The sequence below is a fragment of the Desmodus rotundus genome, chromosome 7 (genome assembly GCF_022682495.2).
Source record: "Desmodus rotundus isolate HL8 chromosome 7, HLdesRot8A.1, whole genome shotgun sequence".
In the NCBI taxonomy this organism is placed as follows: domain Eukaryota; kingdom Metazoa; phylum Chordata; class Mammalia; order Chiroptera; family Phyllostomidae; genus Desmodus; species Desmodus rotundus.
In genome coordinates, this window is record NC_071393.1 from 3,888,768 (window position 1) to 3,900,651 (window position 11,884).

The following is an 11,884-nucleotide window of genomic DNA, read 5'->3' on the forward strand; positions in this document are numbered from 1 at the left end:
GCCCCGAGTCCCCCCTCAAATTCTCCCTGGATATAAATTCTGGAGCCACCACTGCACTCAGCCTGGCCTTGGCTTCTGAGCTTTGGATTCTGGGGGGCAGAGCTCAGAGTCCAAGCCCAGGGTCCTAGGAAGAATGTGCCCCTTGGCTTCCTGCCTTGGCCCCTGGGCAGGCCACTCCCCTTCTCTGTGCCCGACTGCTTGGCCCTGTCCAACGGGGCCGGACCAGAGGCTCCCAGGCCTAGGAGCTCCCAGGAAAGGTGCCAGCACCCACCCCAGGATGGCCACAGAGGCCAGAGGTGGGGCCCGCTGGGTGTTAAATACCCCTGCCCAGCACTCCTCTAGCCTTTTGTCCCAGTGTCCCTGCAGGAAGCGTGACCCAGATCCATCATGGTAAGTGCCTGCCTAGGGCCCTGGCAGCCTCTCTGGGGTGGCCTCCAGAAACACCTGTGGCTGAGCGTCCAAACCTTACCGTCCTGTTCTTTCTCCTTAGACAACCTACAGCGACAAAGGACAGAAGGTAAGCGGGAGGGGACAGGTAGGGTCAGGGCCCCGGGACACTGGGACACAAACATCAAAAGAGGAATGTGTAAGGTGGGTTTGGGACGTCCAGCAAGTGCACTCAAGGTCATCCCTGCCTGCCCACCCCTCCCCAACACTGAGCTGCCCTCCTAAGAAAAACGTTTATCTCAAATCCTTGCCAACCTCTTCATCCTGTCTGGAAGTTCTTTCTAAAATCCAACTGAAATCCGTGTTGCTGTATCAATAGGCTGTATCCCTCTGTGAAACCTGGGCAGGCCTCCCAAGCCTGGCCCCCCAGGAGCTCAAATTCTCCCTAAGAAACCCTTTCTGTGGCTTGGCAAGGCTGGGGTAGGATGGGGGGATGAGGGAAGTGACCCTCGTCCAGGGACTCAGCCTCGCCCTCTCTCTCCTTCTCAGCCTGAGAAAGGCCGATTCCTCCACTTCCACTCTGTGACCTTCTGGGTGGGCAATGCCAAGCAGGTGAGGCAAGGGCAAGGTATTGGAGTGGGCAGAGGGTGGGCAAGAGGGCCTCTGGATGAGTCTGTGATTGGCCCCTGGGAGGGGAGGGTCAGGGCCAGTGCTGGGACGTCTGCCCTCAGAAGGACAGACACTCTGGGCCCTGTTTACACAATCGGGGCGGACCCCAGCAGGAATCTCACTGGAGGTCCAGAGGGGTCAGAGAGCAGCCTTTCTTCAGCAGGGGTCCTGCCCTGGCACAATGGGGCAGACAAGCTGGGGGGCAGCTCTCCCTGGGGGCCCCAGGCTGGCGCCTCAGCCCTCACAAACCCAATGTGCTCGCCCCTCTGATCCAGGCTGCGACCTTCTACTGCAGCAAGATGGGCTTCGAGCCGCTGGCCTACAAGGGCCTAGAGACTGGTTCCAGGGAGGTGGTCAGCCATGTGGTCAAGCAAGGGCAGGTGAGTCCCCAGCCAGGACCACCACTTGTCCAGGAGGCCTGTCCCTCTCTTCCTGCGGGTCTCTGAGCTCCTGGAGACTCTCGCGCCTTTGGTTGAAACCCAGAGACTAGAAGGCCCTTTGTCCAGGCAGGCCCAGGCCTCTTGCAGGAAGCCTGGCACGGCGATCAGAGTGCTGGCGGGGTGCAGTGCCCATTGGCCCCTCTGCCAGGCACCTTTTTGCCCGGGATTCAGGAGCTTCTTAGTTTCATCTCCTTCTCCAATGCTGGTCTCACATGTGTTCAGGAAAAATGGGCAGAGGCCCTGGGTGTCAGAGCCAGAAGTCCAGGCAGTGCCCTTGCCCCCAGATCCCAGAGCTCTCCCCTCGGGAGGCCTGACTCAGACCCCTGGGGCACAGGAGAAGCCCCCAGTCCCTCAGGACCAGGGGGGACACTGAGGCAGAGCAGGGACTGCAACCCAGGGCTGGGGACCCTGCCTGCCTGGGAGGCTAATCTGGTTCCTTTTGCTCCACAAGGGGTGCCAGTGGCGGGCAGGGAGAAGGGGTGGGGTGCACCTGCCCACACTCGTGGGAGCCACAGCTTACCCCGCCTCTTCTCTGTGTCATAGATTGTGTTTGTTTTCTCCTCTGCTCTCAACCCCTGGAACAAAGGTGAGGGGACCTCAGAGGGGTTGGAGGTGCCGGGGGGTGGAGACCTGGTATCGTGAGTGGGGTCGGGACAAGGGCAAGTCAGGGTTCCGGGAGGGGGCCTCAGCCTAGAAGGAGACGGAGCCCAGCAGCCCGGAAGTGCAGGTCGGGTCCGTGACTCCAGTGCCGCCCCCACCCCCCAACTGGCCACAGAGATGGGCGACCACCTGGTGAAACACGGGGATGGAGTGAAGGACATCGCGTTCGAGGTGGAAGATTGTGACTACATTGTGCAGGTGAGTGCACACCTGGGCTGGCGTGGAGACGAAGCAAGAAGGCTTGGCCTGCCCTGTCTGCATCGGGTCCCCGCTCTGTCAGGGCTGGAGGACTCTGCTGTGCTGAGCGACTTATGCCCGAGGTCCAGAGACACCCGGCCCTGACTATGTGTCCTCCCTCTGAGGCTCAGTTTCCACAACCGCAACACGGCATAACCCCATCACCCAGCCCACCCGCTCTCACAGCCCGGCAGCAAGATCGTAATGGCCACGTATTGAGCCCGACCCTGAACCAAACGCTGTCCTCAGTGCAGGCAGAGGCTCAGAGCGCAGATTCCAGAGGCAGGTTGCCTGTGTCTGAATCTCATTAGCTGTGTGACCTTGGGCAAGTGACTTAACTTCTCTGTGCTTCAGTGACCTCCCCTACAAAGTGGAGACAGTAACAGCACCTTCCCCAGAACGCTGCTGTGAGGATTAGAGGTTAATATCTACAGCGGTACCTCACGTGTGATAGGAACAGACATGCGCTAAGCAAGGTTTACTATGTGCATGCATGAGTTATGCGTGTAAGGCACTTGGCAGAGGGTCTGACATATAGTAGGTGCTCAATTAATACAGCTCATATTCCTACCAAACCACCCTTTTTACGGATGGGGAAACTGAGGACTGGAGAGGAAAAAGGGCCATGGAGTGAGTTAGGAGAGGCAGGAAAGACCCCCCCCAACCCCTACCTGGTTTGTTTCTCACAGCCTCAACTCTGGGCCTGGGCCTCAGTTTCCCAATCTGCCAAATGGGCACTAGGCATGGGTATTGGGGGCAACCGCAGAAGCTAGCCGGGGTTCCTGTCTGGGGCTGGAGCACGCAGCAGCGATCCAGCAGGAGCAGCCGGCAAGGGCTCCAGGAGGGTCCAGGCCTGACCACCCCCCTCCCTATTCCCCCGCAGAAAGCCCGGGAACGGGGTGCCAAAATCATCCGTGAGCCCTGGGTGGAGCAAGATAAGTTTGGGAAGGTGAAGTTTGCTATGCTGCAGACGGTAAGTTAACTTTGGTGCCACCCCCCAACCGTTAGTGCCCACTAAGATGCCAGGGCCCCCTCCCCACCCCCCAACTCCTACGTCATCCCACCCTCGTGCTTCAAAGCACAGACGTCCCCCTCCAGGCTGATCGCCTGTGATGCCTGGCCAGCGCGCACAGGCCGATGAGAGCTACCTGCCCCCCTACCGCCTCCCCCAGGCCTCCCTTCCTCCTCAGTGCAGGTCACATCATGGGGACATAAGCTTCAGGCAGGGACTTTGAAGAAAGCAGAGGGACTGGAATGGGGGTGCTCCACCCCGCACTAGCTGAGTGACTTTGGGCAAATCACTTCACCTCTCTGTGACCACGTCAAAATGAGCAAGGACTGGGGTTGGACCCCCCCTTGTGTGATCTAAGACGGCGTACCACCTGACCTTTCTGTGCCTCAGTTTCTCCAGCTGTAACTCCTAGAGGGTTATTGTAGGTCGAATGAGATCACGCGTGTACTTAGCTCCTAGCACAACGGTGCCTGGATATCGCGGACACGCCCGCGAAGATTGCCGAGCGGGTTTAGCACCTGTGCTCTCGGCACACAGAGACAGCCACGGGCCCTATCTTCTCAAGATTAAGTGTAACTTAAAAATGGCTAAGACCAAAAGCGCCCTTCGGTATGATTAGATGCAACATCCTCATCGTTCTCCATTAGGTCCCCATGTTTTCACCGCACCAGGCGCTGACCTAGGTGCGGGGGACATAGCGGTGAACCAGAAAGTGTCCCTGTCCTCTTAGAACCACGGGTTCTGTGGGGAAGAGAGACTGTCAAAGAAATTCCCAAATGACAGGATGCAGTTCATTTCCAAAAGGGGAAGTGACTTGCCTGAGGTGAGACAGGGAGTTAGGGTCAGTCCCAGGCGGGGGAGCCCAGGGCTGCGGAGGGGACTCGAGCTCCGGGGCCCAGCCAGGCTGCTCTCTGCCCGTAGTATGGGGACACGACCCACACCCTGGTGGAGAAGATGAACTACACTGGCTGTTTCCTGCCCGGGTTCGAGGTCTCGGCATCCAAGGACCCCCTGCTCTCCAAGTTGTGAGTGTTCCTCTGGGCAGGGCGGGGGTGGGGAACGAGGCCTCTCCACTCCAGGCTCCTCTGCAGGGGCAGAGCACTGAGAGCCTGCCTGGGGCTCTTCTGAGCGCCACCAAGGGGTGGCTTGGAGATGAGGCCTAGAGGCTAGGAACACAGGTTCTGGAAGCAGGCTGCCTGGGTTCAAATCCCAGCTCTGTTACTTCACAGTCACGTAACCTTGGCAAGTGACTTTATTTCTCTCCACCTCAGTGTCCCCATCTGCAAACGGGGCGAGTAAGGGGGTGTGAGTTGACACAAATAAAGTGCCGATCGTAGGTGCTACGTCATAGTGAGCTATTCCCGTTATTGAGGGTCCAGTGGGGAGGGGGGTAGATTTAGGGAGTAATCTTCTCACCCCCTCACTGAGTCCCTGTCCCAGGCCCCGCTGCGGCCTCGAAATCATTGACCACATCGTGGGAAACCAGCCTGATCAGGAGATGCAGTCTGCCTCCGAATGGTGAGCCCCTGGCCCGCCGGGTCCTTCCTGTCTCAGGACACCAGAGTGGGAAGCAAAGTGCCGGGTGGTAGAAGTTAGCCTGAGGCCATCCGTTCATCTGTTCCCTGTGAATCTGTCCCCATGGAGACCAGAGGATATAAGGCCCAAAATGAGGAACCTTGGGGAATCGGCACGGGGTGGTTGTCACAGTCGAGGCTCAGAGGGAGACTACCACCACCCCACCAGCACCCTCGTGCGCATTAGAAACTAGTGCCCCTTCCCGAAGTACTTGCACCTGCCGAGCACTGCCTTACTCTGGGCGTCTGGTTTCAAGCCTTTACGTCCACCTGAAGGGAAACTGTCACAACAAAGGTACAAATCCATGATGTGTGTGATGGGAGTGACGGTCCCTTTTGGAGCCTGCTCAGGGGAACCAATTCTGGAAGGTGGAATAGAGGCAGGGAGCCCCTTCCACAGCCCATGTGCCCTTCTGGCCACCCCCAGGTACCTGAAAAACCTGCAGTTCCACCGTTTCTGGTCTGTGGATGACACGCAGGTGCACACGGAGTACAGCTCGCTGCGATCCATCGTGGTGGCCAATTACGAGGAGTCCATCAAGATGCCCATCAATGAGCCAGCGCCGGGCAGGAAGAAGTCCCAGATCCAGGTGGGGCCATCCTGGGGGAGAAGACAGCAGGGAAGGGGTTTCAGGGCTCTTGTGGGGACAGGACAGGACCAATGACGGGGGTTTCCTTGTGCCCCTCCGGCAGGAATATGTGGACTATAACGGGGGCGCTGGGGTGCAGCACATCGCTCTCAAGACCCAGGACATCATCTCAGCGGTGAGAAGCCCATTCCTGGCCCTAAGTCACCCCCTGCTCAGCTCCAGGGCCGATCTCTGCAAAATGGAGTCCGAGCACTGGGCCCCCTGCTGGCCCTGAGGGCTGACGGGGAGGCTGGGTCCTACCTATTCCTTAAATGGCAGTTTGGAAGAGCGGGCAAGCGCCTGGCCTGTCCCATCAATCCTGGCCCAACCCAAAATTCACTCCATGGCCCTGGCGACTTCATTCGTTCATTCACTTGCTCAGCAGATGGTTACTGAGCACTGACTATGTGCCCGGTACTGTTTCAGGGACTTGGGAGCCGCCAGTCAACAAGACAATAGTTTCCACCCCTATGGAGGCAGGAGAGAGAACAAGTAAAATAGACGTTAGATGGCAGGGAGCGCTCGGGAGGAAAATGAAGAGGGCAGCGGAGGAGGGAGGGGGGCGGGCACTGCAGTTCAGGTAGCGTGGCCTGAAAGGCCTCATGGAGAAGGACACATTGGAGAATGCAGAGCGGGAAGCAGCAGGTCTGGAAAGGGAGAAGCATGTGGATATGTGGGGGAAAGCACCCCAGGCAGCAGGCACAGCCAAGGCAGAGGACAGCTGAAGGAACAGCAAGATCACATGGCTGGAACAGAATGAGCAAAGGAGAGGGGCATAGGAGACAGGGTTAGAACGGCGGAGCCGATGGTGAGGACCTACACTCCGAGATGTGACACCACCGGGGGGTAAGAAGAGGAGTGACATGACTTGTAACTTGTACTTTAATAAAGGCACTCTGGTTATGATGTCAAGAATAGATACTCAGTCTCTTAATGCCTCAGTGTCCCCAGCTATGACACGAGGATAATGTCATCCAAATGCCTCCAAAGAGCACTGCAAGGACACAGTGAGGCAATGCACAGGGCTTGAGACAGGCACACGGTGGGCATCCCATACACGTTAGTGATTGCTGTTCTTCTAACAGGACCCACAGGACCCCAAGGGGGGAGGGGATGAGGTCACAGCACACCCTGGCATTTTGGGGGAGCCAGGACAGGGACCCTGCCTCCTCTTGGCCCAGCACCTCCACCTGGCTAGGGGTGTTGAAGAGAGAAGGAGGCCAACCTTGGCCTTGCCCTAAAACAGATTCGCCACTTGAGAGAGAGAGGCATGGAATTCCTGCATGTCCCGTCCACGTACTACAAACAGCTGCGGGAGAAGCTCAAGTCGGCCAAGATCCGGGTGAAGGAGAACATGGATGTGCTGGAGGTGAGACTGCAGCGGGCTCCTCAGTCAGCTGGCAGGACGGGCTGAGTTCCATCTCGCCTCACAAATCTGGTCCAGACCTCTACCCTGCAGGAGGCACCCGGACATAGAGGGAAATCAGGTCCCGGCTGTCATGGGACTTGCATCCTAGTGGAGAGGCAGATGACAAATAAAAAACACAAACACCACCAGAGAGGGACAGAGTCATTGCCATCCAGGAAGTTAAAATAGGCTATGACAGAGAGTGACCTGGGGCTACTTTACAGGAGGTAGTCAGGAGGGAAGGCTTCTCTGAGGAAGTGACATTTCCGTGACATCTAGATAACAAGAGGGAGTTGGCTGTGTGAAAGGCTGGGGAAAGGGTAGTCCTGGCAGAGGGAACAGCAGGTGCAAATGTCCTGAGACAGGAGCAAGCTTTAAGTGCCTGAGGAACAGGAAGGGGGCTAGAGTGGGTGGAAGGCGGGCTGCGGCGTAGGTCACAGCGGCAGGCAGGGGTCGATTTCTCTTGGAGGCTATTCAGGACTTGGGAATTTGTTTTGTGGCCAGAAACCGCTGTGGTTTCTTTTAATTTGCTTATTTGTTTTTAATAGTTTTCATAATATATAAGTCACATAGCATAAATCACTCAAAGAGCATAGTTCAGTGGTTTTCAGCTACTCGCTGTGCTGGGCAGCCATGATCAAAATCAATTTCAGTGCGTCTTTATCACCCTAAAAAGAAGGGGTGTGGCCTTAGCCATCGCCTACCAATCCCGCCATTCCACCGTCCCCTCTGACCTAGGCAACGCTGATCTGTCTTCTGTTTCTATAAATTGGTCTTTTCTGAACATGTCATACAAGTAGAATCACACAACAGGTGGCCTTTGGTGTCTGGCGACTCTCTCAGCATCGTGTTCTCGAGGTCCATCCACATTGTAGCCGGTGTCAGGGCTTCGTTCCTTTTCATGGCTGAGTCATATTCCATTGAGTGAAGAGACCACATTTTGTTTATCTATTCATCAGTTGATGAGTATTTGGGTTGTTTCTATCTTTTGGCTGTTATAAATAACGCTGTGATAATTTGTGTACAAGTTTTTGTGCTGACATATGTTTTGATTCTCTGGGGTAGCTACTTAGGAGTGGAATTGCTGGGTCATAAGGTAACTCTCTGGTTAACCTTTTGAGGACCTGCCAGAAGGTTTTCCACAGTGGCTGTACCATTTTCCCTCCAGCAACCTAGGAGGGCTCCCATTTCCACTGGATGGTTGTAAACAGGGAATGGCATGACCTGATTTTTGAAAGATCCCGCTATGTCTGTGGGGAAGATGGATTGTAAAGAGGCGAGAGCAGGAGCAGGGAGATCTCAGTGGAGGCTATGAGGGTGGTCCAGGCCAGCAGCAATGGTGGCTTACCCAGGGGGTGAGCCATTGGGGTGGCAACAGGACAATTTGGGGATCTGTTTTGAGGTGTCTGGAACTGCTGGAAAAGGGGTCTTTTCTTGACTTAGGGGGTGCAGGAGCCCCTTCCTATGGACTTTTTAAGGATGCCAAGGTATGAAATTAGAGCATCAGCCTCCCCCCAACCCGGGCCCCTGTCCCCCACGCAGGAGCTGAAAATCCTGGTGGACTACGATGAGAAAGGCTACCTGCTGCAGATCTTCACCAAGCCCATGCAGGACCGGCCCACGCTCTTTCTGGAAGTCATTCAGCGCCACAACCACCAGGTAGATGCCACCTATCCCCAGCAAGCCCAAGGGGGTCATGCAGGTTAATTAGCCCGGTTGGCTTTCTGGCCCTACAACTCACTTCCTCTCTTCTGTTCTAGGGCTTTGGAGCCGGCAATTTCAACGCACTGTTCAAGGCTTTCGAGGAGGAGCAGGACTTGCGGGGCAACCTCACAGACATGGAGATCAATGGGGTGGCTCTGGGCATGTAGGCCCCCCGAGTCTTGCTAGACCAGCCGAGGCCCCGCCCACCCTCCGTACAAGGCAGGCCACGCCCCTTAGTTCTGGAACACACCCATCCCACAGGCTCCTAGAGCCAGCCCTTCTTACTGGCCATTCCCTTTAGACCCCGCCCACCAGCCAGTCTAGGACGCGAGGTCCCGCCCACCTCCTGGTGCCGCCCTCCTCTGCGCTCTGGAATAAAGCGGACTGGGATCCCAAGCCTTGTAGGGTGTCTGTGCGGGGGGGGCGGGGGGGAGGGGGGGCAGGGGCAGTGACGCTCTTTAGCGGCCAGGGGGCGGTAGCGCAGCAGGGACGTCTGTGTTAGGGGTTCGGAGCACCATGGCAGCTGAGGAGCCGGGTGCAAGCGCTTTTGCTAATGGGACGGCGCTGGTCAGGGGGATTCTGGAACCAAGGGGTACAGAGGGCTTACACTCTAGAGGGGAAGACAAACTCTTTTCGTGGAGTGGTACATGCTATTAAGAAAATAAAGCGGGTGGTGAGATCGCTGGGAGTGGCACTAATTTTCATCAAGGCTTCAGGCCTCTCTGGGGAGGTGACATTTGGTAGCCAGCGTGGGAAAATCTGGAGAAAGAGCATCCCAGGAGGAGGGAACAGCAAGAGTAAAGGCCTTAAAGTGTGACTGTGCTTGGCAGCATCCTGTCTGGTGGCCTCATGGTCTCTAAAGATGAGCCATCCCCAGTTTTGCTGCCCGGAACCCAAACTTCTGGACAAAGAGAGGGGAGGGAGAGTGTTGGGGAAGGGACTTTGGGGAAGCGTCCCCACTCTGCAACCATGGGACATGGTTTCTGATCTGAGAGGTGGGTCACGTAGGAGGGATCTGAGCCCCCCTGCACAGTGGTACAGCTCCGGCCCCCGCAGCCTTGCTAGGTCATACTCAAGTGTGAGTGAACCTTGCAAAGGAATGACATAGTTGGGAGGGAGCTACTAGTCCTAAAACTCTTGGAAGTTCTTCTTCAAAACCAGACAAGAGGAGGTGGGGGTGAACTGGGTCTCTCCTTCCTCCTGCGTTTGACAGTTTAATAGCCTCCCTAAAGAAGACAACTCAGAATGGGGAACGGGTAGATCTCAGTGTAAGAAAATATCCAAGTTGGCCCTGGTTGAGTGATTTCGTTGGTTGGAGTGTTGTCCAGTATACCAAAAGTTTTTGAGTTTGGTCCCCAGTCAGGGCACATACCTAGGTTGTGGGTTCTATTCCTGCCAGGGCATGTACAAAAGGCAACCCATCAATGTTTCTCTCTTACATCTGTGTTTCTCTCTTTCTCTCTCCCTATCCTGCTCTAAAATCAATAAAACACACCCTTGGGTGAGAATTTTTCCAGAAAGAAAGAAGAAATTTAAGTTGACATAAAGGGAGAACTGGGTTATTATTATTATTGTTGTTGTTATTATTTCAGGTAATAGAAGATAGGGATTCTGGAACCATGAACTCCAGAAATGAAAAGAAATCAGCAAGACCCCAAAGAACAATGGCGGGTCCCAGGCCCAGGCTGTTGGGTAAAAATACCCTCCCTCTATTTTCCCATGGCTTATGCACAAAAGGGAAATTCTATAACCCAGGAAGTTGCAAACTAGTGGCCCACGGACCAAATCTGGCTGGCAGATGTATTTTATCTGCATGATTTTAAACAAATTTGAGTCCATATTTCAGAAAGTTGGGATATTTCAAATAGAAATCCTAGGATTCTAGTTCTTGGAACCACCAGGCAGTTCTGGGCTAGTCTCCCTACACAGCAACACTCAGTGGGAACCAAGCAGTTGGTGCCCCTTTAGATGGGGCCTGGGCAGAGTGGACCTGCATTAGCTGAGCCCAGACTATGGAGCCAGAGTGCCTAGGTTCTCACCTCAAGCAGCCATTTGCCTGCTGTGTGACCTTGGGCAAGTTACTTAACCATTCTGTGCCCTGCTTTTCCTCATTTGTTAAATGGGGGTGAAATAATACCTGCCTCCTATGGTGTGAACTGAACATCAAAGATGTTTAAAACTGGCTGCCCTGGCTGGTATGGCTCAGTGGGTTGAGCACTGGACTGTGAAGCAAAGGGTCATCAGTTGGATTCCCAGTCAGGGCACATGCCTGGGTTGCAGGCCAGGTCCCCAGTAAGGGGGTGAGTGAGAGGCAACCACACATTAAAGTTTCTCTCCCTCTCTCTCTCCCTTCCCGTTTCTCTAAAAAACAACAAAACAAAAACTGGCTGGCACAGTATCAGCACTATGTGTTTGCTCTTATTTTTGGAGAGAGGCCTGAGCGAGAGGTTTTGCCCAAGTGTACCTGGCACCTCCCCCTCCTCATGCCAACCTACCTGGGCTGCCCTGTGCATGCAGATGTTTTGATTGGGCTTTCCTTTTTGGTCTCCACACCAGAACCAGTGAGAAAAGGTCTTAACCTGTGGGTCAGAGAGGCAAAGCAAGAGGTGGCTGATTTGAAGAACAAGGTCGAAGGAGAACCATCACACTTGGTAGCTGGGGGGAAAGAAGTCCAGGATTTATGGGCTTTGAGCTTAGGTGACCAGCAGCAGCAGTATGTGGGCGTGGCATGGATAGGGAAGAGAAATGCCGGTGACCGAGGTAACCGAGGTTGAAATACAGCAGGAGGAGCAGGTTCAGGAGGGACGATGAAGGAAACTCAAATTTCTATGTGTGTTTCCAGTGTGTGCCTCGGGCTGGACGCCCTGACTTGTCCTCACGTGTCCTGCAAGGCCCTTCGGTGTCCGCCTCCCCCACAGGCCCCCACAGTACCTTCCGAACCTTTTTCAGCTGCAGCCTTGCAGGCCTCCTTGTGGGTGCGTGATACATCAGGTGGGGGTTCCTTCTGCCTGGAACGCCCTTCCCCAAGGCATCCTCAGTGGGATAACGCGCCCTTATGTCCTTCGACTTTTGTGCCCCTCTTGGTTAAGTGGACTTCCCTGATCACCCTATTTAAAATGTCACACCCCACCCCCTCCATACCCTCTTCTCGTGGCTATTTTTCT

At 55.3% G+C, this 11,884-nt stretch overlaps 1 protein-coding gene across 1 annotated transcript; it reads left to right on the top strand.

Moving 5' to 3' along the window:
• The first annotated feature begins 323 nt into the window (after positions 1-323).
• On the top strand, positions 324-9,116 carry HPD (4-hydroxyphenylpyruvate dioxygenase). The gene is made up of 14 exons (XM_024566896.4): positions 324-390; positions 491-517; positions 937-999; positions 1,332-1,436; positions 2,040-2,082; positions 2,272-2,354; positions 3,277-3,366; positions 4,327-4,430; positions 4,846-4,923; positions 5,407-5,569; positions 5,673-5,744; positions 6,855-6,977; positions 8,559-8,675; positions 8,777-9,116. Exons 1-14 carry the CDS (start codon positions 388-390, stop codon positions 8,885-8,887), a joined length of 1,182 nt encoding a protein of 393 aa, XP_024422664.3. The 5' UTR covers positions 324-387; the 3' UTR covers positions 8,888-9,116.
• Positions 9,117-11,884: the final 2,768 nt, after the last annotated feature.

What these genes read in the sequence shown, in the direction of transcription:
- HPD (XM_024566896.4), top strand. An exon ending in GGAAGAAGTCCCAGATCCAG is followed by an intron (nt 5,570 to 5,672) that starts GTGGGGCCATCC and finishes CCCCTCCGGCAG; the next exon opens with GAATATGTGGACTATAACGG. An exon ending in TTCAGCGCCACAACCACCAG is followed by an intron (nt 8,676 to 8,776) that starts GTAGATGCCACC and finishes CTTCTGTTCTAG; the next exon opens with GGCTTTGGAGCCGGCAATTT.